Source organism: Schistocerca piceifrons, chromosome 8 (genome assembly GCF_021461385.2).
Source record: "Schistocerca piceifrons isolate TAMUIC-IGC-003096 chromosome 8, iqSchPice1.1, whole genome shotgun sequence".
Lineage (NCBI taxonomy): Eukaryota > Metazoa > Arthropoda > Insecta > Orthoptera > Acrididae > Schistocerca > Schistocerca piceifrons.
The window spans coordinates 2,834,715-2,861,478 of NC_060145.1; the positions used below are offsets into that span (position 1 = coordinate 2,834,715).

Below are 26,764 nucleotides of genomic sequence, written 5' to 3' on the forward strand. Positions count from 1 at the left end.
TCGTTTCTGAAAGTGTTTGTATGGAGTGTAGCCATGTATGGAAGTGAAACATGGACGATAACTAGTTTGGACAAGAAGAGAATAGAAGCTTTCGAAATGTGGTGCTACAGAAGAATGCTGGAGATAAGGTGGGTAGATCACATAACTAATGAGGAGGTATTGAATAGAATTGGAGAGAAGAAAAATTTGTGGCACAACTTGACAAGAAGAAGGGACCGGTTGGTAGGACATGTCCTGAGGCATCAAGGGATCACAAATTTAGCATTGGAGGGCAGCGTGGAGGGTAAAAATCGTAGAGGGAGACCAAGAGATGAATACACTAAGCAGATTCAGAAGGGTGTAGGTTGCAGTAAGTACTGGGAGATGAAGAAGTTTGCACAGGATAGAGTAGCATGGAGAGCATCAAACCAGTCTCAGGACAGTATCAATTTTAATGGCCAGTAGTTTATAATCCATCCCTGTTGGGGTAATTTGAAGCAAAGACGCCGAGTTCGTCATTTTACCCCACTTCAGTTTCACGCTAATGAAAGTAGGTAGCTAAATGAGACACGTTAACGTATATTTAATGAAAGAAAAAATAACATAGTGCATCATTTTTATATGAATGCCTGCGTCTGTTCAGATGTCGAGAGCGCACACCCGTAAAACAAGAGAGCTTCTTGGATGACGCGTACCTTACGAAATGCTGTCAGTGCTGTTCGTAATGGAACTTCTGTTAGACAGAGCGCCATCCAGCACAGAATACCAGAGGCAAACATCTGTGCATAGTATGCGGTGAATTCGACAAAGATGGCGAGAAATGTTACTGGTGTATTTCCTGTGCTTTTTGGTGTCATTCTGAATGCAATAGGTGGGACAGTACTGAAAACTATAACTGTGACTCCTGTCTGAAGAAGCGTTAGTTGGTTTACAGATACGCAAGAGAATTACTGAATTCGCGTATACTCGAGTCTTTTGTCACTATTTTATAAAAAAAAGCATTATTTTTTGTATCTATTCCATAGTTAATTAAGCTGATATTTTCAGTATTTCCCTTATCAAAATCAGGTTGTTCAGTGATCTGTTTAATAAACTAATATTCAACACATATATTTTGTATTGTAAGAGGTCTTGAATTAAATACCTTATACCAGTCGTTACGCTAATTTACCCCACTTACTGCCTCATTTTACCCGGTGTGTCGGGTGAAATGACGCAATGCAGTGATGTCATAATTATCAAGTTTTTCCCTAAAACGTGTAATTGTGTATTTATGGTTTTAAGATATGTTACAGTAAATACATGCGGCTAACGCTATACGAAAAGTGGAGCCTCTAAGGTATTATAGAATAGAGGTTACAATTAAAATGCCTTGTGGTTGTTGTGGTCTTCAGTCCAGAGACTGATTTGATGCAGCTCTCCATGCTACTCTATCCTGTGCAAGCTTCATCTCCCAGTACCTACTGCAAACTACATCCTTCTCAATCTCCTTAGTATATTCATCTCTTGGTCTCCCTCTACGATTTTTACCCTCCACTCTTCCCTCCAATACTAAATTGGTGATCCCTTGACGCCTCAGAACATGCCCTATCAACAGATCACTTATTCTAGTCAAGTTGTGCCACAAAATCCTCTTCTCCTCAATTCTTTTCAGTACCTCCTCATTAGTTCTGTGATCTATCCATCTAATCTTCAGCATTATTCTGCAGCACCACATTTCGAAAGCTTCTATTCTATTCTTGTCCAAACTGTTTGTCGTCCATGTTTCACTTCCATACATGGCTACACTCTATACAAATATATTCAGAAAACACCTCCTGACACTTAAATCTAATTCTCTTCTTCAGAAACGCTTTCCTTGCCATTGTCAGTCTACATTTTATATCCTCTCTACTTCGATCATCATCAGTTATTTTGCTCCCAAAATATCAAAACTCATTTACTACTTTAAGTGTCTCATTTCCTTATCTAATTCCCTCAGCATCCCCCGATTTAATTCGACTGCATTCCATTATCCTCGTTTTGCTTTTGTTGATGTTCATCTTATATCCTCCTTTCAAGACACTGTCCATTCCGTTCAACTGCTCTTCCAGTTCCTTTGCTGTCTCTGACAGAATTACAATGTCATCGGCGAACCTCAAAGTTTTTATTTCTTCTCCATGGATTTTAATTCATACTCCGAATTTTTCTTTTGTTTCCTTCACTGCTTGCTCAATATACAGATTGAATAACATCGGGGAGAGGCTACAACCCTGTTTCACTCCCTTCCCAACCGCTGCTTCCCTTTCATGCCCCTCGACTCTTATAACTGCCATCTGGTTTCTGTACAAACTGTAAAGAGCCTTTCGCTCCCTGTATTCTACCCCAGCCACCTTCAGAATTTGAAAGAGAGTATTCCAGTCAACATTGTCAAAAGCTTTCTCTACGTCTACAAATGCTAGAAACGTAGGTTTGCTTTTGCTTAATCTATCTTCTAAGATAAGTCGTAGGGTCAGTATTGCCTCACGTGTTCCGACATTGCTACGGAATCCAAACTGATCTTCCCCGAGGTCGGCTTCTACCAGTTTTTCCACTCGTCTGTAAAGAATTCGCGATAGTATGTTGCAGCCGTGACTTATTAACCTACCTGCCTGATTAAGGGATCTGACATTCCACATTCCGATACAGAGAACGCCAGTTTTCTTTTGCTCCTGATAACGATGTCCTCCTGAGTAGTCCCGGCGCGGAGATCCGAATGGGGGACTATTTTACCTCGGGAATATTTTACCGAAGAGGACGCCATCATCATTTAACCATACAGTAAAGCTACATGCCCTCGGGAAAAGTTACGGCTGCAGTTTCCCCTTGCTTTCAGCCATTCGCTGTACCAGAACAGCTAGGACGTTTTGGTTAGTGTTACAAGGCCAGACCAGTCAATCATCCAGACTGTTGCCCCTGCAACTTCTGAAATGGCTGCTGCTCCTCTGCAGGAACTACACGTTTGTCTGGCGTCTCAGCAGGTGCCACCTCCCCCCCCCCCCCCCTCCCCCTCGTTGTGATGGCATCAACGATATGGCTACCTGTATCGCTGAGGCGCGCAAGCGTCTCGACCAACGGCAAGGTCCATGGTTCATGGCGGGAGTAAAATGCCATAGGTGCGCCAAACACCCCCACTTTCCCCTTGCAGGAAGGCCATTTTCTGATGTCTTACGTACTATCCCTTACTCTGTTTAGTGTTTACCACATATTCCGTCCCTTGGCAATTCTGAAGAGAATCTCGTAAGATGAGTGATTCAATTTTCAGCATCCCTGTTTAATAGGATGTGTGAAACGCTTCGATTCTCTCACTGTACGATTTTGCACCGCCCCACGGAATACCGTGCCCAGCAGAGCACTGCGGCTGAGGAGGGCTTTTGCTGCAGGTGCTGGGCGGCTCCAGCGTGCTGAACACGATGCTGTACATCCGCGGCAACCGGCGCGACTACGACACGTGGGCGTCGCTGGGCAACGCGGGCTGGAGCTTCGAGGAGGTGCTGCCGTACTTCCGGAAGTCGCAGGACCAGCGCAACCCCTACCTGGCGCGCAGCTCGCGCTACCACGCCACCGGGGGCCCGCTCACCGTGCAGGACGCGCCCTGGCACACGCCGCTCGGCATCGCCCTCGTACAGGCCAGTCCACAAATACTCCACCTATCATTCTAATCATTTTGGTTATGGAACACCGCAGCTGTTATCGTAAATTACTGTACCCAAACTCTAGTATTTTTAATGATTTTATTTTACCATTACTAGTTTCGCGCCTAATCCCATCGTCAGATAGTCGGTTGACTTCTTTGCAAGTTTTACGTTTGCGCTCTAAAACACACTAAAGAGCCAAAGAAACTGCTACACCTTCCTAATACCGAGCACGGCCGCCGCGATCACGCAGAAGTGCCGCAACACGACGTGGCATGGACTCGACTAATGTCTCAAGTATTGCTGGAGGGAATCGACACCATGAATTCTGCAGGGCAGTCCATAAATCCGCAAGAGTACGAGAGGATGGAGATCTCTTCTGAACAGCGTATTGCAAGGCGTCACTGATACGCTCAATAATCTTCGTGTCTGGGAATTTTGGTGGCCAGCGGAAAAGTTTAAACTCAGAAGAGTGTTTCTGGCGCCTCTCACTAGCAATTCTGGACGTGTGGAGTGTCGCATTGTCCCGCCGGAATTTCCCCAATCCGTCGGAATGCACAATGGACATGAATGGATGCTTGTTATCAGACAGGATGCTTACGTACGCGTCACCTGTCAAGAGTCGTATCTAGATGTATCAAGGGTTCAAACTGCACACACCCCACTCCATTACAGAGCCTCCACCAGCTTCAACTGTCCATGGATTCATGAGGTTGTCTCCATACCAGTACACGTCCATCCACACTTTGAAACGAGACTTGTCCGACCAAGCAACACGTTTCTAGTCATCAACAATCCAGCGCCGCTGTTGACGCGCCCAGGTTAGGCGTAAAGCTTTGTGTCGTGCAGTCATCAAGGGTGCACGAGTGGGCCTTCGGCTCCGAAAGCTGATATCGATTATGTTTCTTTGGATGGTTCGCGTGCTGACGCTTGTCGATGGTGCTGCACTGAAATCTGCAGTAATGTGAGGAAGAGTTGCGCTTCTGTCACGCTGATCGATTCTCTTCAGTTGTCGTTGGTCCCGTTCTTGCAGGATGTTTTTCCGGCCGCAGCGACGTCGGAGATTTGATGTTTTACCGGATTTCCAATATTCACGGTACACTAGTGAAATAGTCGTAGCGGAAAATCCGCGCCTCATAGCTACCTCGGAGATGCTGTGTTCCATCGCTCGTGAGTCGACTATAGCAGCCCGCAGCTCGTGGTCGTGCGGTAGCGTTCTCGCTTCCCACGCCCGGGTTCCCGGGTTCGATTCCCGGCGGGGTCAGAGATTTTCTCTGCCTCCTGATGACTGGGTGTTGTGTGCTGTCCTTCGGTTAGTTAGGTTTAAGTAGTTCTAAGTTCTAGGGGACTGATGACCTCAGGAGTTAAGTCCCATAGTGCTCAGAGCCTACTCGACTATAGCAACCCGTTCAAACTCACTTAATTCTTGATAACCTGCCATCGTATACCGACAGTAACCGATCTAACAACTGCGCCAGACACTTGTTGCCTTATATGGGCGTTGCCGAACGCAGCGCCGTATTCTGCCTGTTTATATATCTCTGCATTTGAATACGCACGCTTATACGAGTTTCTTTGGCGCTTAAATGTATACCTAGTTTACAAAAGGTTATACATTTGCGTCTTAAAATATAAAAAAGTTTTTGTGATTATAGAGTTTTACACTTGCAAACTACGAAATCACAAAAACTTTTTTTGTGTTTTAGAACACAAATGTAAAACCTGCAAAGAAGTCAACGCTACCATCTGACGATGAGCTGAAGCCCTAAACTAGTAGTGGAAAAACAAATTAAAATAGCTTGTGCCTGATTGCAGTATTTCCTAAAGTGTAATAAACGTAGTCGCCAAGACCACTCTGCACGTCTTTTCCCCTTTAATTCTGTACTTCGAAATTCTGTAGCCAAATAACTTTCCCTGCCCAGTACGCACCTTACCAATGGCATACGAACTTCGATGCATTAAATACAAATACTGTATGAGAATTATGGTCAGTACTAGGGTCGATGTTGTAAGTACTGTTTAATTTTACGCATCGTAGTCGCCACTATGTTTTATAATTGTATCCGCTCAGATATAATTATTGTTAGTATATTTACTTACCCGGTAGCCCACTGCACCACTTTTTCACAGCGGATAAAGTTTAAATAAATGTCATTTATTTATTTGAGCAAGAGTATTTGAATGTCATCCAACAGTTCACAGCTGCAGTCTACTAAACGCAGGAGTTATCGATTTCTTCTGTTACGTATACGTTCACTGAAAGAACTGTACGAAAGACGGTCATTACAACTAAAACGACGGCGTCATATACGGCGACAACGATAAAGAACTAAAAGAAAGCAGTTTTCAGAATTAAATTTCCACTCTGCAGCGGCATGTGCGCTGATATGAAACTTTCTGGCAGATTAAAACTGTGTGCCTGACCTAGACTGGAACTCGGGACCTTTGGCTTTCGCAGGCAAGTGTTGGAAACATCCCCCAGGCTGTGGCAAAGTCATGTCTCCGCAACATCCTTTCTTCCAGGAGTGCTAGTTCTGCAAGTTTCATGGGAGAACTTCTGTGAAGTTTGGAAGGTAGGAGACGAGGTACTGGCGGACGTACAGCTGTGAGGAGGGGTCGTGAGTCGTGCTTGGGTAGCTCAGCTGGTAGAGCACTTGCCCGCGAAAGGCAAAGGTCCCGAGTTCGAGTCTCGGTCCAGCACACAGTTTTAATCTGTCAGAAAGTTTCAAAAGAAAGCAATTGTATATTTTTCTTCCCTGCTACTTGAAAATCATAGTTTATGGCAAATTAAGCAAACCTTTCAATGACACATGCAACTTATACCCTTAAAAGTTGAATTACATATACGTGGTTCAGAAACTACATTCTTCCATCGGTTACTAGTAACCAAAGTACAATAAATCATATAAAACATCAACTGTCTGCAATTACAACACGAGGTTCATCTCATCAATGACATGTACGTGCGTATAACGCAGGCACAATATCAGACAAGTAATTACCTAAAACTACTGAATTTTTGAAGGGGAGGTACGGTGAACCGTGTCTTATTTAAGTTTTAGGAGTTAAAGGCTTTCCGTCGGTCCCCTAAATATTTTCGAGTGGATGCTGGAGTGATTCCTTCACGACATCCAGTGTGAGTTCGCTCTTGTTCACCGCTGAAATACGTTGCTCCTATCTCAAGACCTGTCTGTGTGCAGACGGAGCGTTAAACGTGAACAGCGCACGCTGGAATAAGTCTGATCGCCCCCTTCATCACTGTCAAGATCTCTTAATGCAGGTCTAATGTTACAGTTTTCCTATCCATTGTGAGGCTTTTAATTCTGCAGAGTGCTGCCATCAGCCAAGTGGAACGCTTCGGAACGGCTTGACCAGAACCACAGCTGCGAAACAACTTCGCAGCACGACTCTCCATTTAACTTTACTGTGAAGCAATTCTATTGATGTGAATACATGAAGCGTAAAAGCAAACCAAAAACCACAAAAAGTAACTGCATTCGCTGATAGATTAAATTTATTTAGCCATATCTCTTTACAAAAACACTACTCTAGCGAACAGGACTCCATATGAGAACACAATTCCTTTGTTGATATTATAATTACATTCAAAGGGTGGTAGCTAAACAGCGAGCATTACAAAGAATTATCAGTGTACAACTTCAGACACTTTTATTTTTATTTTAAACACCACTACGCATTTCGATTACCTTACCGACATCTTCAGGTGGATGACGGTATTTTTACATGACTGAACTTGTTTGTGACATAAACAAGTGTTTTCTGTTTAGCAGTAAGCACTATGGTAGGGGAGTTGTGTGTCGTCTTTCACTAGTGGAAACAAAGAGTCCATCATGGACAACATACTTGTTAATGAGTATTAATTCTGCCATTGCAAAGAAGAATGTAAAGGAAAAGGTGGCACATCTGCTAAAGTAGGACTCCTTAATTTTCTAGGAGCGATAAAAAATGCAAAAGAAGTTCTATAAGACTGATTTGTCTGGTATTTCAGGCTCTCCCTCCCAAATACGATTCAGTAAATACACAAGAAATACACAGAGCAATATAGTATTTAGTGAAAACAATTAACGATATGTCAGCGACACTATTCCTGATCACACAGCATCATTAGATAGTATGGATCACGTGTAGCTGAAGAAGAACTTTTCGAAGTATTTATTATTGCTGTAGGTTTAGTCTAGGCACTTCAGGTCATGCCTTAACTATAGTAACGATAATGAATGACAGAATGTAGTGATGCAAACTTGAGAATAACGAAAGGTACTTTAAAAATGGAATGGGATTGAAGGAACGAAATTATCACGCTAGAAGTACTGGAGCAGGAACAAAAGAGAACGGTCATATAAAGTGCCGAAGGTGAAACAGGGCATTGGTATTCTAGTGGATAAAATAGATGGAAGACAGGAGACGGATAGGTTACACTAAAAGCAAATCAATAAAAAAACAAATCGGATAAGTGAAAGTAAATATATATAGTGAGGTCAAAATGCATTCGAATTGGAAAATTATTAAGTGTGAGACGAATGAAACTACCTTAGTTAATGCATTTTGCAAAAGATACTTGAAGTCTGCTGTTGACGTCGATGAACCAATGTATGTGATTTAAAGAAAAAAGAAAAGCAATTTCAGCATTCGCTGTAGCTCTGCCAGTGTGTGGTGAAGATGTGAATACACCTGATACTTCAACTTGCTCCCGAAGTAGCTCATATTAATTTCACGGCTTATAGCAAAATAGCTCTGAGCTTACGGAACACATGATTCTGGTTACGCTCGCTACTAGTCAGCACCCATTATATTTTGCTTCCTTTATCCTAACTGATACCGAATCCACGTGTCTGACTCTGCGTGGAGGCGGAATTTGGTTCGGTTTGTGAACATAATTTTTTGTATGCCCCTCCCTTCTCCCCCCTCCGTGGCTGGGTTCACCCACGCTCTAGTCCATAACGTTCAGATGCTTTTGTTAGACTCAGATAGTGGTCGAATGATTTCAAATGCTACACGTAAATGTTTGGGTAAGAACATAAACTGACGTTGTATATTTATACTTCTAGAAAAAATACTGAACATTGCAGAAAGTCTTGTTCCGTTTTATCATATTATTTTTTTTAAAATTTCTATGGGACCAAACTGATGAGATCATCGGTCCCTAGGCCTACACACTACTTAATGTAACTTAGACTGAGGACAACACACTCACGCACGCCGGAGGGAGGACTCGAACCTCGGGGGGAGCCGTGGCAAGGCGCCTTGGACCGCACGGCTACCCCACGCGGCGATATTATTTTATCATAGACCTGCCTTGCTATAGTCTTCCCATCTCGTTATGGTGGCTAAATGTTAATAATGAAACATACGGAGTAGACTGGTTTTAGCAATCAAGTAGCAACACTGAGTAACAGAATCTTCAATAATGATTCAATAAGGTGTTCACAAGTGATTCTAGACTAACAAACACATTAGTATAGGAAGATTGAAGGTATCAAAACATTCTTTACTGCTTCAATGTGGATTTGCAGTGGATCTATACAGGACTGTTTTACAAGATTTTAATAGTATAATATTTCTCTATGTTAAAAATTGGGTGTCCAAGGTTGTCCTGTTTGTATCTGTTACCCAATAGATACTGGGTACGTTCTTGCTGTTTAGGTAATATTTTTTTCGCATATGTCGCTAGTACACTGTAGAACACAACATTAACTCTGTTTTCGCGGAACACTCATCTTACGTGCTATCTTTTACACAATTGTTCACCAGTATTTTATGCTCTTTGATGAAGATAGTTTTTGTCTTATGATATCCTTGTATGCCTAAAACCGTTTCACTAACTAAATTAGTACTGCAGAACACCCACAGTTTATGTTTTCAGTGATACAAGTGAAATTGCTTTACCAAACTGCAACTGAAGAGTCGATTAAAGACTTATATCGACATAGTGTGCAGTTGTTCAAGGAAATGTCAGCCTTTTTAGTATAAAGATTGCGTGGTCAGCGGCAACTTTCTACAGAGTAATTGCATTGCCTGTGTTTTCCTGAAATATGATGCAGTGCTCCTTCGGACATGCATGCACGCATGTGTGTGTCTGGCCGTGCGGCCCGCTGCGACAGCCAGATGGTGAGGCGATCACTCGCCATGAGCGGAAAATGCGGTTTCCAGTCCTCCCGCTCCGGCAGAAATTTTCGTTGTCGTTACTCCATTATACAGCTGATGGTTGCCCTTATTCGCAACTGCGAATACATTTCATGTAATTGCATTTACTTTGATTTCTTAGCTCCCAGTTATCTTTGTATCTGTATTGCACTGAAATTATATACATAGCAGTCCAAATGACGACGGTACGCAGTGTGTGTCTTGTTTGGAAACAAACTTGTTCCAATAGTTCAAGGTACCGACAGTAATGTCCGCTTTGGTCTTCGCCGTCAAGCCTGCATTCAGTGCTGCTCGGCTCTGTCTCGTCTTTGTTTTTACGGCAGCGTTAGCTTTGCCGTAATAGTGATACACTTCAGTGTGGATGGGGTTGCTGACGGAGAGCTGGCCGACACGCTCCTCGTGTGTGGGTTTACTGAATTCAATTTAAGGCTGGCACAATTGTGCTATTTTGAGCTGTACCGCAGCGACAGCAACCACGTCACTCCACTTTTGCATCTGAGGGTACTGCATCTACATCTACATCTACATCAGCACTCCGGACTGCACTGATGGTGTGTGGCGGAGGCTACTTCTGGTACCACTAAATGATCCCCCCAGTCCCTGCCCACGCACGAATGGCACGTGGGAAGAATGATTGTCGGTAAGATGCTGTCTTACCTCCAGTTTCTCGAATCTTCTCGCTGTGCTCATTTCTCGAGAAAGTCGTCGTATTACTCTGTGTTCTACTTTATGGTGACTGCACGTTACAAGGGTTTTCACTGTTCTGAAGTTATTTTCACAAAAACAAAACAAAGGCAGTTGGTGGACTAAATCGATTAGATCATAACGACGTCATTACTCTTTATCGAACCAGGGATCCCTTATACCAGAATACGGTGATGAGCCAAAACATTATGACCAGCTGCTTGATAGCTTGTTTGTCCGCCTTTGGGACGAAATACCTCACTGATTCTACATATCAGGGATCTCACAGTTTGTTGGTAGGTTTGTGGAGGGAGGTATGTGGCATTTGATGTCAAAGCACAGATCATGTAATTCGCGCAACCAAAGCGCCACTGATCTGCGTACGGAGTCATGACGCCCGGTAGCTTCCCAGATTGGTTCCACAGGATTTAACATCAGGCTAATTTGGTCTCCGAGACATTAACTTGAGTTCATCATAACGCTCTTCAAACCACTGTAGCATGGCTGCGACTCCGAGACAAGGGCAATTACACTGATGATTGGTGACATCGTCGTCGGTGAAGAAATCAAGCATGAGGGGATGCAGGTGGTTCGCAGCTGTGACCGTGTCTTCGATTACAACCAGAGGTCCCATGCTGGCGCAGGAGGACGTCTCCCACAGCAAAGTACTACTCCCGCCAGGCTGCGTCCGTGGCGCGCTGCACGTTTCGAGCCACCGTTCACCTGGATGACGGCGTTTGTGGAGACGACCACCGACCTGGTGTAGCGAGAATGTGGTCCACTCCAACAGCCGACAAGATTCCATTGATCGACGCTCGAATCTCGACGGTTCCCTGCCCACTGCAATCGTAATTGACGATGCCGCTTGGGTCAACACGTGAACACGTAGGGGCAGCCTGCTGCGCAGCTCCAACAGTGTACGATGAACGTTGCACTCCGAAACACTTGTGCCCTATGTGCACCAGCGCTGTGCTCTTTCCGTGGAGATGCCACACATCACCATCTCTCCTATTTTACAGGGCAGTCCAGTCTCCGAAGTGTCGTTGATGTCCAACCAATTACCGCTTAATGGTAGTTTCACTGTCCTTGTACCTCTTTTTTAGATACTCGTTCACAGGATCCGCGCAATAATAATGTGCCCTCTGTCAGTTCGCTTGTCTGAACGGATTTCTCCATTCGCAGCCGTTACCTTCGCTAGGGTGCTCCCCCGCCCGTGTCGGCTCCGCCTAATACTTCTGCACGTGCTCGCCACGTCACCAGGAGGCATCCAACGTCGAGGTTGGCTGTGCTCATAATGTATTGGCTTATCACCGTACTCAAAAAATATCTCGGCACAGCATCCAAAATTTGGTCCGTGCATCTCTGGTTCAGCCTCTATAAATCTTCGTTTAATTCTTTAGCTCTGGCAGCAGCCGTGTTTGCAGAATAAATTATGGAAAATCATGTCCGCCTATTGCGCATAACAACCGTTGTTAATAATTGCCCAAATACGTTTCAGTAATTTCACACACTTCTCATTTTATACATTGTTCGGTTCTGCAGGATCCTCTTTACGTTATCACGTAGTTAGTCCTCTGCAACGTTATTTTGAAAGTATCCGTTCTCATCTGAATGTCCCTGTGTCGCGAAAATACACACAGGTATACGATATATGGGTTTGAGGATCTCCACTCGAGTTATCTTTTGCTTGTTACAATACAGAATGTTTCAGTTGCTGATATATGTCTAGTCCTGGAGATGATGACACAGTTACATAAAGCGGCTCACACAGAACCCAACGCTGCAGAAAATAAAAACTGAACAATACTGTCCACCGAAGACTGCACAGCTGAAACGTGATTCGACATTTAGAAGCAGTTGAACTTCCTGGTAGATTAAAGATGTTTGCTGGGCTCAGACTCGAACTCGGCCCTTTGCCTTTCGATGCCCCGCCGACTGAGCTACCCAAATACAACTCACGACCTGTCCTCGCAGCTTTACTTACTTCGAAACATCACAGAAGTTCTCCTGCGGAACTTGAAGGACTAACACTGGTGAAAGAAAGGCTACTGCGAAGGTACGGCTTGGCCACAGCCTGGAGGATGTTTAGAATGGATTTTTATTCTGAGGCACCAGAGTGTGTACTCATATGAAAGTACAGTTGTTTGCATAATAGGCGGGCCCGCATTGCCACAATTCACTATATGTATTCTTGTTGCTCAATGGACGTTATGTTTTACTTCATGTGAAATGCTGATCGCGTAATGTAATACTAATTTGAGGCTGCATTTATTTCATGCACTAACTGTTGCTTAAACAACAACCAGCGTGCCTGGCAGACAGAGCTGACGGCCACGTTTGTGCGCGCAGGCGGGCGTGGAGATGGGCTACGAGCACCGCGACATCAACGGCGAGCGACAGACGGGCTTCGCGCTCTTCCAGTTCACGATGCGGCGCGGCTACCGCTGCTCGGCGGCCAAGGCGTTCCTGCGGCCGGCGCGGCTGCGGCCCAACCTGCACGTGGCGCTGCACGCGCACGTCACGCGCGTCCTCCTGGACCCCGCCACGCGGCGAGCCTACGGCGTCGAGTTCCTGCGCGACGGCGTCCGACACACCGTGCTCGCCAGGAAGGAGGTGATGAATAAATCCCGTGGGACCAGGGCCTCCCGTAGGGTAGCCCGTTCGCCGGGTCCAGGTCTTTCGATTTGACGCCACTTCGGCGGCTTGCGCGTCCATGGAGATGAAATGATGATGTTTAGAACAACACAACACCCAGTCTCTGAGCGGAGGAAAATCTAAGACCCAGCCGGGAATCGAACCCGGCCCTTAGGATTGGCATTCGGTCGTGTTCACCACTCAGCTACTGGGGACGGACAGGAAGGAGGTGGGCGCCACCGTCTGCTCGACACTTTACTTTTTTTAGCTCATCGGCAGTCTTCTGACTGGTTTGACCCGTCTCTCCGCGACTTCCTCTCTTGTGCCATCTTCTTCATCTCTCACTACCACTTCCAACCAACGTCTTCCAATTACTTGTCGGATATATACAAATCTCAGTCTTCTACCTTGCCAGGCGAGAAGGTGAGTCAGATCCGAGTCGAATCCGCGCACCGGGTTAACTGCAGTAACTTACACTCCGGACAGTCTGATTGTGATTTTTTGGCGGTTTCGCACGCTCATTTAAGCAAATACTGGGCTAGTCACCACTTTCCACCTCAGAAAATACGGTACACAAACAATGAAAATGCGTATCACACAAAGGACAAAGTTAACACAATTCATAGGCAGATGGAGAACACACTTTCCTCCCTCAGGTGACTAATGTCTGCGGCCACAGGAAGGGCAGCCGCACAGAAACTTAAATTAAAAATAGATGTGCCAAAACTTGAGTACAGAGGACGCTGTATTAGATGCGATAAACGCTAACGAAAATAAGAATTCCAATCCCTGATTCTCCTATACTTTACAGTTCCCTCCAGTGCGATCAAAGACATTCTCTCACGTCGTAAGACGTGTCATAGCATCCTGCCCCTTTTTCTAGTCAATTTCTAACGGTGTGGTTGTCTACTGTGACCTGTGTAGTCGCCAACGTAAGTTAGACAACAATGTCAATATTATTATTGCTTTTTCTAATCAACATCAGTCTAAACTTAGTTTGCACGCCAGCCATTTTTCGATCCCATTTTATTGAAATACATCCTTCACTCAATTACAATTCATCCTAGTATTCAGCCGAAACCGCACATGACAATGGGTAGAAAGCTCAGCATTGTATGCAGTTCAAACTAAACTCCGTCCGAAACAGGCCTCGGAAGGCCCAACGCTACCGACAGGCCGCCGTGTCATCCTCAGCCCACAGGCGTCACTAGATGCAGAAATGGAGGGGCATGTCGTCACCACACCGCTCTCCTGGCCGTATGTCAGTTTACGAGACCAGAACCGCTACTTCTCAATCAAGTAGCTCCTCAGTTTGCCTCAAAAGGGCTGAGTGCACCCCGCTTGCCAACAGCGCTCGGTAGACCGGGTGGTATGCAGTTCAAAGGTATATATTTTTTCGCGAATTAGCTGATACATTACTGGAGGAGCACGCGCTATCATCCTGCACTACAGGCCCCACACGAACTCGTAGTATCTGTCTGGCACTAGCACATCACACACCGCCTGCATTCGTCCGCCTGGAAAGCCAGTGACTCACTGCCTTCACAGTGCCCGTATGTCAGAGTGAGGGGAGGCAATGACGCACATAAGACAAGCCACCTGATATGTTTCAAGTCTTTTCCAGATGTTTCTTTCTTCACCGACACTGCGGAGAAACTTTTCATTCCTTATCAGCTCGGCCTACATACTTTTGAAATTTTTTTTACTATTGAGTCTTCAGTCCTCTGACTGGTCTGATACGTCTCGCAACGGATTCCTCTCCTGCGCCAACCTCTGCGTGTCAGAGTAGTAGTACCTGCAAACGATGCCCTCACTTATCTGCTGAATGTATTCCAATCTCTGTCTTCCTTTACAGTTTTTACCTTCTGTACCTCCATTTAGTACCACAGAGGTCATTTCCTGATGCCTCAACACATGTCCTACCATTCTGTCCCTTCTTCTTGTCAGTGTTCTCCATATACTCGCATTCCTTTCCTCCCCATTCTCCGGAGAACCTCTTCATTCTTGGTCTTGTCCGTCCACCTAATTTTCATCATTCTTCTGTGGCACCATATCTCAAATGCTTCGAATGTTTTCTGTTCCGGTTTTCCCACTGTCCATGTTTCACTGCCGTTCAGTGCTGTATTCAAATGCACATTCTCAGAAATTTCTTCCTCAAATTAAGGCCTCCGTTTGCTACTAGAAGACTTATCTCGGCCAAGAATGCCCTCTTTTCCAGAGCTAATGCCAGTTAGCAGAACTCCTCAATTTCATCTACTATGTCACCATCAGTCATGACGTTAAGTTTCTCGCTGTTGTCATTACTATTATTGCTCATTACTTTCGTCTTTCTTCGATTTACTCTCAATCCATATTTTATACTGATTAGACTGTTCATTCTATTCATTCAGTAGATCCTGTAATTCTTCTTCACTTTCACTAAAGATAACATGGTCATCAACGAATCTTATCACTGATATCCTTTCACCTAGAATTTCAATTCCACCCTTGAACATTTCGTTTATTTCTGTCATTGCTCTTCGATGTACAGACTGAACAGTGAGGTCGAAAGGCTACATCCTTGACTTACATCCTTTTTAATCCGAACCTTCGTTCTTGGTCTCCCACTCTTATTATTCCCCCTTGGGATGTTGTATTTTACCCGTCTCTCCCTACAGCTTACTCCTGCTTTCCTCAGAATTTCGAACCTCTTGCACCATTATCAACCGCAACATCAAAAGTGCCTCTATGGTGCCTTATCTTTCCTAAACCCAAACTGATCGCCATCTAACAAGCTCTCAAGCTTTTCCATTCTCTGCATATTATTCTTGTCAGCAACTTGGATGCATTAGCTGTTAAGCTCATTGTCCGATAATTCTCGCACTTTCAGCTCTTGCCGTTTTCGGAATCGTGTGGATGATGCTTTTCCGAAAGTCAGATGGTATATCGCCAGATTCGTACGTCCTACAAACCAACGTTAACAGTCGTTTTGTTGCCACTTCTCCCAACAATTTTAGAAATTCTGATGGAATGTTATGTATCCCTTCCGCCTTATTTGATTTTAAGTCTTCCAAAGCTCTTTTAAATTCAGGTTCCTGTACTGGAACTCCTATCTCTTCTAAACTTACTCCTGTTTCTTCTTCTAGCACAACAGACAAATCTTTCCGCTCATAGTCCCCCTCACTCTACTCTATCCACCTGTTCGCCCTCCTAGTAGCAAGCCCATATTCTCCACTAACTCTTTCTTCTACTCCTTCCTCTACAACCGCATTGCAGTCCCGCATGACTATTAAATTTTCATCTGCCTTTAGGTACTAAATTACCAGTCCAGAGACCTCATATACTTTCTCTACCACTTCATCTTCGGCTTGCGACGTCAGCACGTATACCTGAATTATCGTTGTCGGTGTTGGTTTGCTGTCGATTCTGATGGTAATTACCCTATCAATGAACTGTTCACAGTAACACACCCTCTGCCCTACCTTCCTATTCATAACGAACACTACTCCTGTTATACCATTTTCTGCTACTGTTGATATTACCCTAGACTCATCTGATCATAAATCCTTGTCTTCTTTCCATTTCACTTTACTGACCGTCACTATACCTAGACTGAGCTTTTGAATTTCCCTTTTCAGATTTTCTAGTTTCCCTACCACATTCAAGCCTCTGACATTCCACGCCCCGACTCGTAGAATGTTATTATTTCGTTGATTATTCAATCTTTTTCTCATGGTAACCTCCGCTTTGGTAGTTCCCTCCCAGAGATCCGAATTGGGGACTACTCTTGAATCCTTTGCCAATGGAGAGATCATCATGACACTTTTTCAACTACAAGCCACATGTTCCGTAGATAAACGTTATGTATCTTTAATGCAGCGGTTCCTATTGCCTTTTGCATCCTCATGCCGTTGATCAACGCTGATTCTTCCGCCTTTAGGGGCAGTTTCCCACCCCCAGGACAAGAGAGTGCCCTGAACCTTTGTCCGCTCCACCGCTTTGTTTGACAAGACCGTTGGCAGAATGAGGCTGTCCTCTTATGCCGGATTCTTCGGCCGCAGATGATGACAATTTTTATTCAAATGTGTTCAAATGTGTGTGAAATCTTATGGGACTTAACTGCTAAGGTCATCAGTCCCTACGCGTACACACTACTTAACCTTAATTATCCTAAGGACAAACACACACACCCATGCCCGAGGGAGGACTCGAACCACCGCCGGGACCAGCAGCACAGACCATGACTGCAGCGCCTCAGACCGCTCGGCTAATCCAGCGCGGCAATTTTTATTCAAAATGTAAGCGGTGGCGGGTTTCGAACCCGGTACCGAGGACGTTTTGGTTATTAATAAAGGACGCAACAGCACCACATTTCCAATTCTTCGATTTATTCTTTTCCTGTTTGCACACGGACCATGATTCACTTTCACTTTCATAAGATGTTGCGTTCCTAATGATCCAGAAAATTTTTTTCACAAGCTAGGACCGATATTCGTTGGTAATTGAATACTAATAGACATTTGTTACTAATAGAAGTCACGGCTACAAAATAATAACACGAATTCTTTACAAACGAATGGAAAAACTGGTAGAAGCCGACGTCGGGAAAGATCAGCTTGGATTCCGTAGAAATGTTGGAACACGTGAGGCAATACTGACCCTACGACTTATCTTAGAAAATAGATTAAGGAAAGGCAAACCTACGTTTCTAGCATTTGTAGACGTAGAGAAAGCTTTTGACAATGTTGACTGGAATACTCTCTTTCAAATTCTGAAGGTGGCAGGGGTAAAATACAGGGAGCGAAAGGCTATTTACAATTTCTACAGGAACCAGATGGCAGTTATAAGAGTCGAGGGACATGAAAGGGAAGCAGTGGTTGGGAAGGGAGTGAGCCAGGCTTGTAGCCAATCCCCAATGTTATTCAATCTGTATACTGAGCAAGCAGTAAAGGAAACAAAAGAAAAATTCGGAGAAGGAATTAAAATCCATGGAGAAGAAATAAGAACGTTGAAGGTTGCCGATGACATTGCAATTCTGTCAGATACAGCAAAGGACCTGGAAGAGCAGCTGAACGGAATGTCAGTGTCTTGAAAGGAGAATATAAGATGAACATCAACAAAAGCAAAACGACGATAATGGAATGTAGTCGAATTAAATCGTGTGATGCTGAGGAAATTAGATTAGGAAATGAGGCACTTAAAGTAGTAAATGAGTTTTGCTATTTAGGGAGCAAAATAACTGATGATGGTCGAAGTACAGAGATGATATAAAATGTGGACTGGCGATGGCAAGGAAAGTGTTTCTGAAGAAGAGAAATTTGTTAACATCGAGTATAGAGTTAAGTGACAGGAAGTCGTTTCTGAAAGTATTTGTATGGAGGGTAGCCACGTATGGAAGTCAGACGTGGACGATAAATAGTTTAGACAAGAAGAGAATACAAGCTTTCGGAATGTGTTGCTACAGAACAATGCTGAAGATTGGATAGGTAGATCACATAACGAATGAGGAGGTACTGAATAGAATTGGGGCGAAGAGAAATTTGTTGCACAACCTGACTAGAAGAATGGATCGGTTGGTAGGATCACCAATTTAGTATTGGAGAGCAGGAACAAGGGCAAAAGTCGTAGAGGGAGACCAAGAGATGAATACACTACGCAGATTCAGAAGGATGTAGGCTGCAGTAGGTACTGGGAGATGAAGAAGCTTGCAGAGGACAGAGGAGTCTTACATCCCTAGAGAAAGACGATGTCCACCCCCTTTGACAACGTCGCGAGAGTGTGCCTCATTCCCTTACTGCTGACGATTTTTACTCCGAATCTGAGCAGCGGCTGTGCTCGAAGCCGAGATCTAGAGCGTTGTCATTACTAGACAAAGGCGCTGCTCCTACATCACATTCTCTTTTCACGAAATCTTTTATTGAACACAAATGAATTACAAGGTTTTACAAATGTTGTTACATTGCTTAGGCGAGCATGAGTATATCCTTCATATTATTTACATTACAAAACGAATTAATTACAATATGATGACAAAAGGACGGACTATAGTAGTGTACATATCGTATCCATAGGAGCATATCTTTTTGAACATTTTTATGCTACTGTATGATTAATATATTGGTATATCTTGCTTGAAGTAATTTTAGATGTAAATCAGCAGAATTGCTACAGGATTTAAACTTTTTCCTGGAGTAATAATTTCACGTCTATTACAAAAAAATGAATAAATAGTATTTGTTTCATTGATGTTAGAATTTTTTGTACATGAAAGTGATGTTTCCAATTTTTATTTATTAAACAGTATTCATATGAAATTAAACTTTAGACGCAAAAGATATAATTGCCTTATCTCATACTTAAAAAGTAATAATAATGAAAATAAAAATCGAAGTTACTTGAAACAATGGTTTGTCTTTGTCACATTGTCCTATATGGTCTCAAAACAGTCTGTATTGTAAGCCTCTTTCCTTCGTAACGTAACATGATTTTTCCAGCAATCTTGTTCCATGAATTGATCGTATTACAGACTGTAATGCATACTCTTCATCGTAATTTTACCTTTATTAACCTGTCTTGAGTATAACACGCATAATTGTACACTGACGTTCCATATCTGTTTTCTAGACGAGATTTAAGGCTGCAAAGCTGCAATCACAAACAGCCCGGAAATTTCCGTACATTTGTGGCTTTTAGTGTGGGTGGAAAAAGATGTCGAGTGTCCACCAAGCCAGGCAAGTGCATTCTGTTCCCGAGGATGACTGGCTGACAGGACTAAATGTTCAAAATATAGTCGTGGAGCTGCTCGGCGGCCGCGAAACCGAGGAGTCGGCCGGCAGCCCTCGTGGACTGTCGCGGTCCTCTGCTCTACGGCCCTTTTGGGTACAGACGATGTTCTGAAGTTTTCATATAACTGTTTCCCAACTGACTTTCGACTGTATTCCTATTCGGTGATCGTGAAAACTTATATTTTTTTCTTTTAAGATAAGTATCGACCCATGCTGAAACACCCATATTAGTACGTAGTTTAGCGACCACGTCTCCACAGGCGGAAATGCAGGTGCTGATTCTGGCATCGGGTCGATCGCACAGATGGCGAGCACTGTCTTGGGATACGTTACGTCACGCCTGCTCGGCCTGTTCACGTAGCTCTGTAAGAGTTGGTTATTTAACGAATCGCATGAGGCACTTCTCGTTCCATCATATCCCACACATGCTCGATTGGAGGTAAGTCAGGAGACCGTGATGGTCAGGGAACGCACGTCTTGCAAAGCACGTTGTGTTCATGGGCAGTGTGTGGACGAGCATTATCCTACTGGAACAAGAAACGTATCAGCCGCCTGTTGCAAGAACGGCAGAAGAGTGAGTCTAACAACTTTCTGCACGTACCGAGCACTGGTTACCGTCCCCTACAGACACAGCAAAAGGTGAACGAGAGCTCCAGCTTATCGCAACCCAGATCATAAAGGGCCAATGTGTCTCAGACAAATGCACTTTACAACACATCTCTAACCAGGCCTACGTCGCACGCGCAAGCGACGATCACTTGCGTTTAGGCAGAATCTGCTTTTATCGCTGAAGATCACGGCCCGCCATTTCACGCTCCAAGTGAGCCTCTGGCGGCACCACTCGACCCGTATGCGTCGATGCTGTGGCCTGAAGGAAAGACGGGCTAGGGGTGCGCGTGCCCGTACTGCCACTGATAACAACCAGTTCGCAACATTCTGTTGACACGCCTGGGCTCGCAACCCCTCTTACCTGTGCTGTGGTAGCCGTACGGTCTGCCACTGCTGTCCTTACAATACCGGGTGTGAGAATGTTCACGTCACCGCTGATACCAGCATCGCTGCACAACTGACGCTGCACGTCCCACTTGTGCGTCAGCTTTCCAAATGGAGCATCCCGCCACTCGGAAGGCAACAATTTGACCAGTTGGCTGTACTGCCACCGCACTGAGTCTCCTGCTAGTGAGCATCCCCTATGAAAGAGTACACACAGATGAGGCTCTGCTAGATATGCCGCTACGTTATCTGTTGGCAAATGACGCTCAAACCATTATCAGTACATCTACTATCCCCGAGGTGGCATATGCCGTCATAGAATCAAAACGACATCGCCGTTTTCAATTGTTCTAATTTTTTCGGGCAGTGTATAACTCCTGCTTTGATCAAGGAAAGGTGGGGCATTGCTGAACTTCGAGCCCAATTAGACGGAGACATAATCGGCATTTCAGATGCTATACTAACTAGGACAATAATTGATAGTGAAGTCAGTGGCGGCTGTTTACCTAATGTTTGCAATTAACTCACAAACGGCTCGTTATTCGGGCGATGATTACTGGAATGTTTTTGCTTGTTTACTTTCACTCGTGTCAGTTTTCGCCAATAATTCTGATACACCCCGCATACAAATAGGGCTCTCGAGCGCCTCCGGCGCCCCTGTGACCAATTCTGTCATTTCCACCTTAATCCTTCATTCCATACTTTTTATAAATGAACATTCATAATTATTTTTATGTGCACGTTTGGTCAATAAATATGGGAAAAATGTTTAAAAATATTTCCCTTAATTTTTTGAAGAATAATTTTTCTGTCAGTTTGCATATCTGCGGAAGTTCGTGTACTTGGTCATATTTACCGACATCCAAACATAAAAGTAGACAAATAAAAACCTTATAATAATAAACAAAAGGTTATGAGAAAAAAGTATAAGAAATAAAGTGCGTGGAGTTTACGATAAACTGTTCCAACAGTACAAATTAGTGTATTCAATCAGATGTGGAATTAACGGGAGCAATTTTTATCTTTATTCCACCAGAACTTCATTTTGCATTTTTCGCACGTCACATAAATAAGATGGTTTGAAGTTTGGAATTCACATCTCGTTCTCTTCTTGTTCCCAAGAGGCCAATACTTATTTATATATCAGCAGTATTATGTGCTACATAGGATGTTTCAAGCACCAAAGATACTAAAAGATGATCACCCTTTATCTTTTTACGTACTCTAATTCAGAACATAAAATAATCACCACACACTGAGCGTATCATGCGCCAGAACAGCGAAGGGATGCACGATGACACAAGACGTCACGTTATGTCGAATTTGGTGCAGACTGGTGGCAGATTCTTTTTTCCCCGTTTAGGGTCATGTCTATGTATATAAGCAATACAATCGGCGTCGTTAAGCTCTGACTGACAGCAGAGAAAATCTAGTTCAAACTCAGCGCACTCGATCCGGGGGCAATCTGGTTCGAATCCTGGTGCTGGAAAAAATGTTCACTGTCGGAATTTCGCCTGCAATCAGAGGAGAGGTAGTGGCGAAAAGTCCATGATCACCAGACTTTCTACCAATATCCTAGTTTAAATACCAAACCTCTCCGCAGTACCTGATGAAGTGAGGACATGAGATGCTGTTGATGGAGTCCTTCTGTCAGATGGGGACGTTAAGCTTGCCGGTTCCCTTGGTTGTTCTTCGCGAGGACTATCTGTTGGCAGGGGGTTTCACCGCGTACCTTCTTTTATCATCATCATCATCATCATCATCATCATCATCATCATCATACAACACAGACGTTGCACTACACTACAGACACACACACAATACATGTATTTAGTTTACAAGTATCGTAATGGAACATGTGGCAAATAAAGTAACAAAAAATCTTGGCAGATGTGCAAAACAGGGCAGTGACGTGTTAAACCGGCCCTGTGCAGAGATTGCAAGTGAAAGATGCTAAAAGCTAGTTTATTTTTACGAGTTGTTACCGGGTCGAGAATGGTGGCTGGATTTGGAAATATCTGTGATAGTAGTTAGATAGGTACAAGGATTTTAACTGTAGTGTGAAGTTTGAAGCTGTCAGGGGTCAGAAGCAGACTGACGATTCTTATTTAGACTGATTTAATGGTGTGGCGCTGCCGAGAACTGGTCCAGATCTGTCAATAAAAGTGACGAAAGTTCCGAGTGCGAGCTGAAGAAACGCTTTAGCACGTGCGCACGCCTGCCCCTGCGCAGGTGATCCTGTCGGCGGGCGCCATCAACTCGCCGCAGCTGCTGATGGTGTCGGGGGTCGGCCCCGCAGACCACCTGCGCTCGCTGGGCATCCCCGTGGTGCAGCAGTCGCCGGGCGTTGGCGAGAACCTGATGGACCACATCGCGGTGGGCGGGCTCGTCTTCCCCGTGGACTACCCCGTGTCGGTGGTGGTGGACCGCGTCATGAACCTGAACGCGGCGCTGCGCTACGCCGTGCTGGGCGAGGGCCCGCTCACCTCCAGCGTGGGGCTCGAGGCGGTCGGCTTCGTCAGCACCAAGTTCGCCAACCGCTCCGACGACTGGCCCGACATCGAGTTCATGCTCACCTCGAGCAGCACGCCCTCCGACGGCGGCACGCAGGCGCGCAAGGCGCACGGCATCACGCAGCGCTTCTACGACGAGATGTTCGGCGCCATCACCGGCAACGACATGTACGGCGTCTTCCCCATGATCCTCAGGCCCAAGGTACGCCCCCTAACCGGAGTGCCACGCCCCGACACTCTGGCATTTAGCCAAATGTTGTTTAGTTTAGTTCGATTATTTAAACCTTCCGTGCGACTTCCCACAATGATGTTGAACGAATGAGTTTTACGATCATAATACACTTTCTCAGTGAAAATATGGCAACATACTGGGTCATTTACAAGATTTACGTCTGTTTCAAAATAAAGGATGTTTATAGCTACACAACGTAACCTTCCACCGTGAAATGCGTAAATAACTTACAGAAAAGTTTGATATAGCACTGAATCTTCAAGTCTTATTTCCGCCCAACACTGTTAGTTCCCGACGTTGCCGCTAGGTGGCACGGGCGACTGAGTTATTCCAACAGACATCACGGAGTCGTATGAAGGCACAGACCTTGAGCAGGGTTGTTTATGGTTTCGTAAATCCAAATCTGATACTACAGTTCAGACATAATTCAGGACTAAATATCGCAGTCCATTACCTCAGAGACAAACTGTTATTAACTGTTACAATCATTTCACTGAACTGCCTGTTTATCACAGAGGATGCTGGGTCAGGTCGGCCAGCAGGCTCTTACGCAGCAATTGAACAAGTTCAGCAATCTTAAATTCGTCGTCTGTGTACATCAAAGAGACGCGCCAGCTTAAAATTGAATATGTGTAGCGTTACAGTGTGGCATGTACAATGGAAACACCCGTCGCCAAAATCCTAGATACTGGAACAGTTGCAAGTTCTGAAAGAAAGTGACCCATAAAAAAGAGCTGCGTTTTGTGTATAAATGTTTAACAAGCCACCTTTCATCCTGCGGTAAAGTGGATCGGCAATACGGGATGGGCATAAGCCACGTCACATAATGGAATATCTACTGGACTTGCCTAAAGTAAATTTTAATTTATTTTTATTTATTTATTTATTTATTTTTGCGGTGTAAGCTGTAACAAGATATACGGTCCTTTCTTTTTTGCCGAGTCACCTGCAACTGGCATACCGTACCTACACATGCCTGAACATTATCTAATGCCTCAATTACAGCAGCATATGGGCACACAATTTATTTTCCAGCAAGATGGCGCGCCACAGCATATGGGCACACAATTTATTTTCCAGCAACATGGCGCGCCACCGCATTATCACAGTCAAGTTGTCTCTTATCTCAGTAGGAATGTGCCGACTTGCATCGGACGTGATTGAACACAATCCTGGCCCCCACGATCACCTGGCTTAACCCAATGGGATTTCTGTGTATGGGGTTACATTAAACACACAGTGTTTGTTCCACCCCTTGCGTGGAACGTCGACGGGCTGCAACAGCGGACAATACAAGTAGCTGCCAACATACATAACGACTTGCTTCATAGGATTTGGCAGGAAAGAGATTACGGATGCAACAGTTGTCGTCTTATGAAAGGTATCCATACTGAACATTCATAAATAGAACTTGAAGATATACTGCATTCAGTGCTGTATCGAACACTTCTGTAAGTTATTTACCTTTTTCAGCATTAAAGGTTACTTTTGTTTAACTAGTTTCCAAACACGCGATATATGTCTCTCTCTCTCTCTCTCTCTCTCTCTCTCTCTCTCTCCCTCCAACACACCACAAGTACACACCATATTATTACACACTGAAATTTTTCTGTGGAGGGGAAGGAGGTTTCAACAAATATATTTTCAGTTTGTCTTAATTTTATCTATTAAATCTATACATCACTGGGTGTAGGTTGAACATTTTTATGACTGAATACCTCACTCCTTTCTGTGTCACACTAAGACCGAGTGATGGATTGCACAAGTGATTTCTCGTTATTATATCTATTAATGTTGGTTTTTTTTTTTTTTTCAAGCTGTCATTCATTCCAGAATGAGATTTTCACTCTGCAGCGGAGTGTGCGCTGATATGATTGATTGCTGACAAGAAATTTCATAAGGCAGTAAATGTATTGTGAGACAGCTGTCATTGTGTCCAACTGTTTAGAGAGCTGTCTACAGTAGGTTAAAGAGTGGACGCCACATATTTTCGTTACGAATTTTACCTGCTTCAGTGAAACGAAAACCTTTTTTCTGCAGTGAAGAGATACCCCAAAATATACTTTCATGCGACAATGGTTAAATGGAAAGTATGTCGAATTCTGGACATTTTCGCCTCCAAAATCTGATATTATCGGTAACGAGAAAGCTGCAGAGCTTAGATATCTAAGAAGAGCTTTAAAAGTGACTTCCAGTTCAGCTGATCATTAATATAATCACCTAAGAATTTGGATTATTCTGTTTCATTTGCTGATGTATTATTTCTAATCATGCGGCCAGCCCTTCTGCAGTGCATAATTACATGTATTGCGTTTCATCTAAGCTAAGGAACAGTCCATTTGCAGAGAATCAAGCTTTAATGTAAAAAGAACATTTCCATTTTAAGAGTCGATGTTTTCCTGTTAGGCTCTGCTTCTTGTGTACACGACTGGAGATGACTCACACGTGTACGTAACAAGAACAAGATGAGATCCAGTGTCCACCACAGTGGTACACCTACTGGGTTTATTTCCCCTAGCCTATTCTCTGTTTCGGTCGTCAACTATAAGTCTGCTTTGACGCTGCTCTTCATTTCTGCCGCTCGTCAGTTATCCTTTGGATTTAAGCATAACTGCTGTATCCTCCATCATCAACAATTTGCTTTATACTGGATGTAACAACACGTCTTCCTAGTACGTTAGTCATGTGAAATACAAAGGAAACGGAAGTCACAGAGTATCAAGAGAACAGGAAACATCAACTTTTAAATGATCACTACGGTCCTGTCGATGTGCACACAAATACGGAGTTAATAGACGGCCACTTCACACTATCTGAGCGTCATATCCGGACATATGTTAGTGGACATTGGTACGGCACGTGTCCACGCTTCGCCGTTATGATGGCCTGAAAGCCGGTAGGGACTCTTTCAGGGCGGAATCTGAATGCCTGTGGAGGAATGAGAGCCCATTCTTCCTCTGATGCCGAAAGCAAAGAACGTAGGGAATGGGTCGGTACGGTCTGGAGTGAAGTCGACGTTCTAATTCTTCCAAAAGTGTTCCACTGGCTTCAGGTCAGGTCTCTGGGCAGGCAATGCTCAACGGTCCCTATCCGTCACTACATGAGGTCTCTTTTAGCTACGGTTGTTTCTTCCAGTTTCCACTTCAC

At 44.2% G+C, this 26,764-nt stretch overlaps 1 protein-coding gene across 1 annotated transcript in view; it reads left to right on the forward strand.

Moving 5' to 3' along the window:
• Positions 1-26,764, forward strand: part of LOC124711955 (glucose dehydrogenase [FAD, quinone]) — a 78,938-nt gene that overhangs the window by 36,256 nt on the left and 15,918 nt on the right. Inside the window, exons 3-5 of the mRNA XM_047242225.1 lie at positions 3,381-3,626; positions 12,831-13,094; positions 23,105-23,587. Of these exons, the coding sequence (XP_047098181.1) occupies positions 3,381-3,626; positions 12,831-13,094; positions 23,105-23,587 (993 nt within the window). The remainder of the gene's footprint in view (positions 1-3,380; positions 3,627-12,830; positions 13,095-23,104; positions 23,588-26,764) is intronic.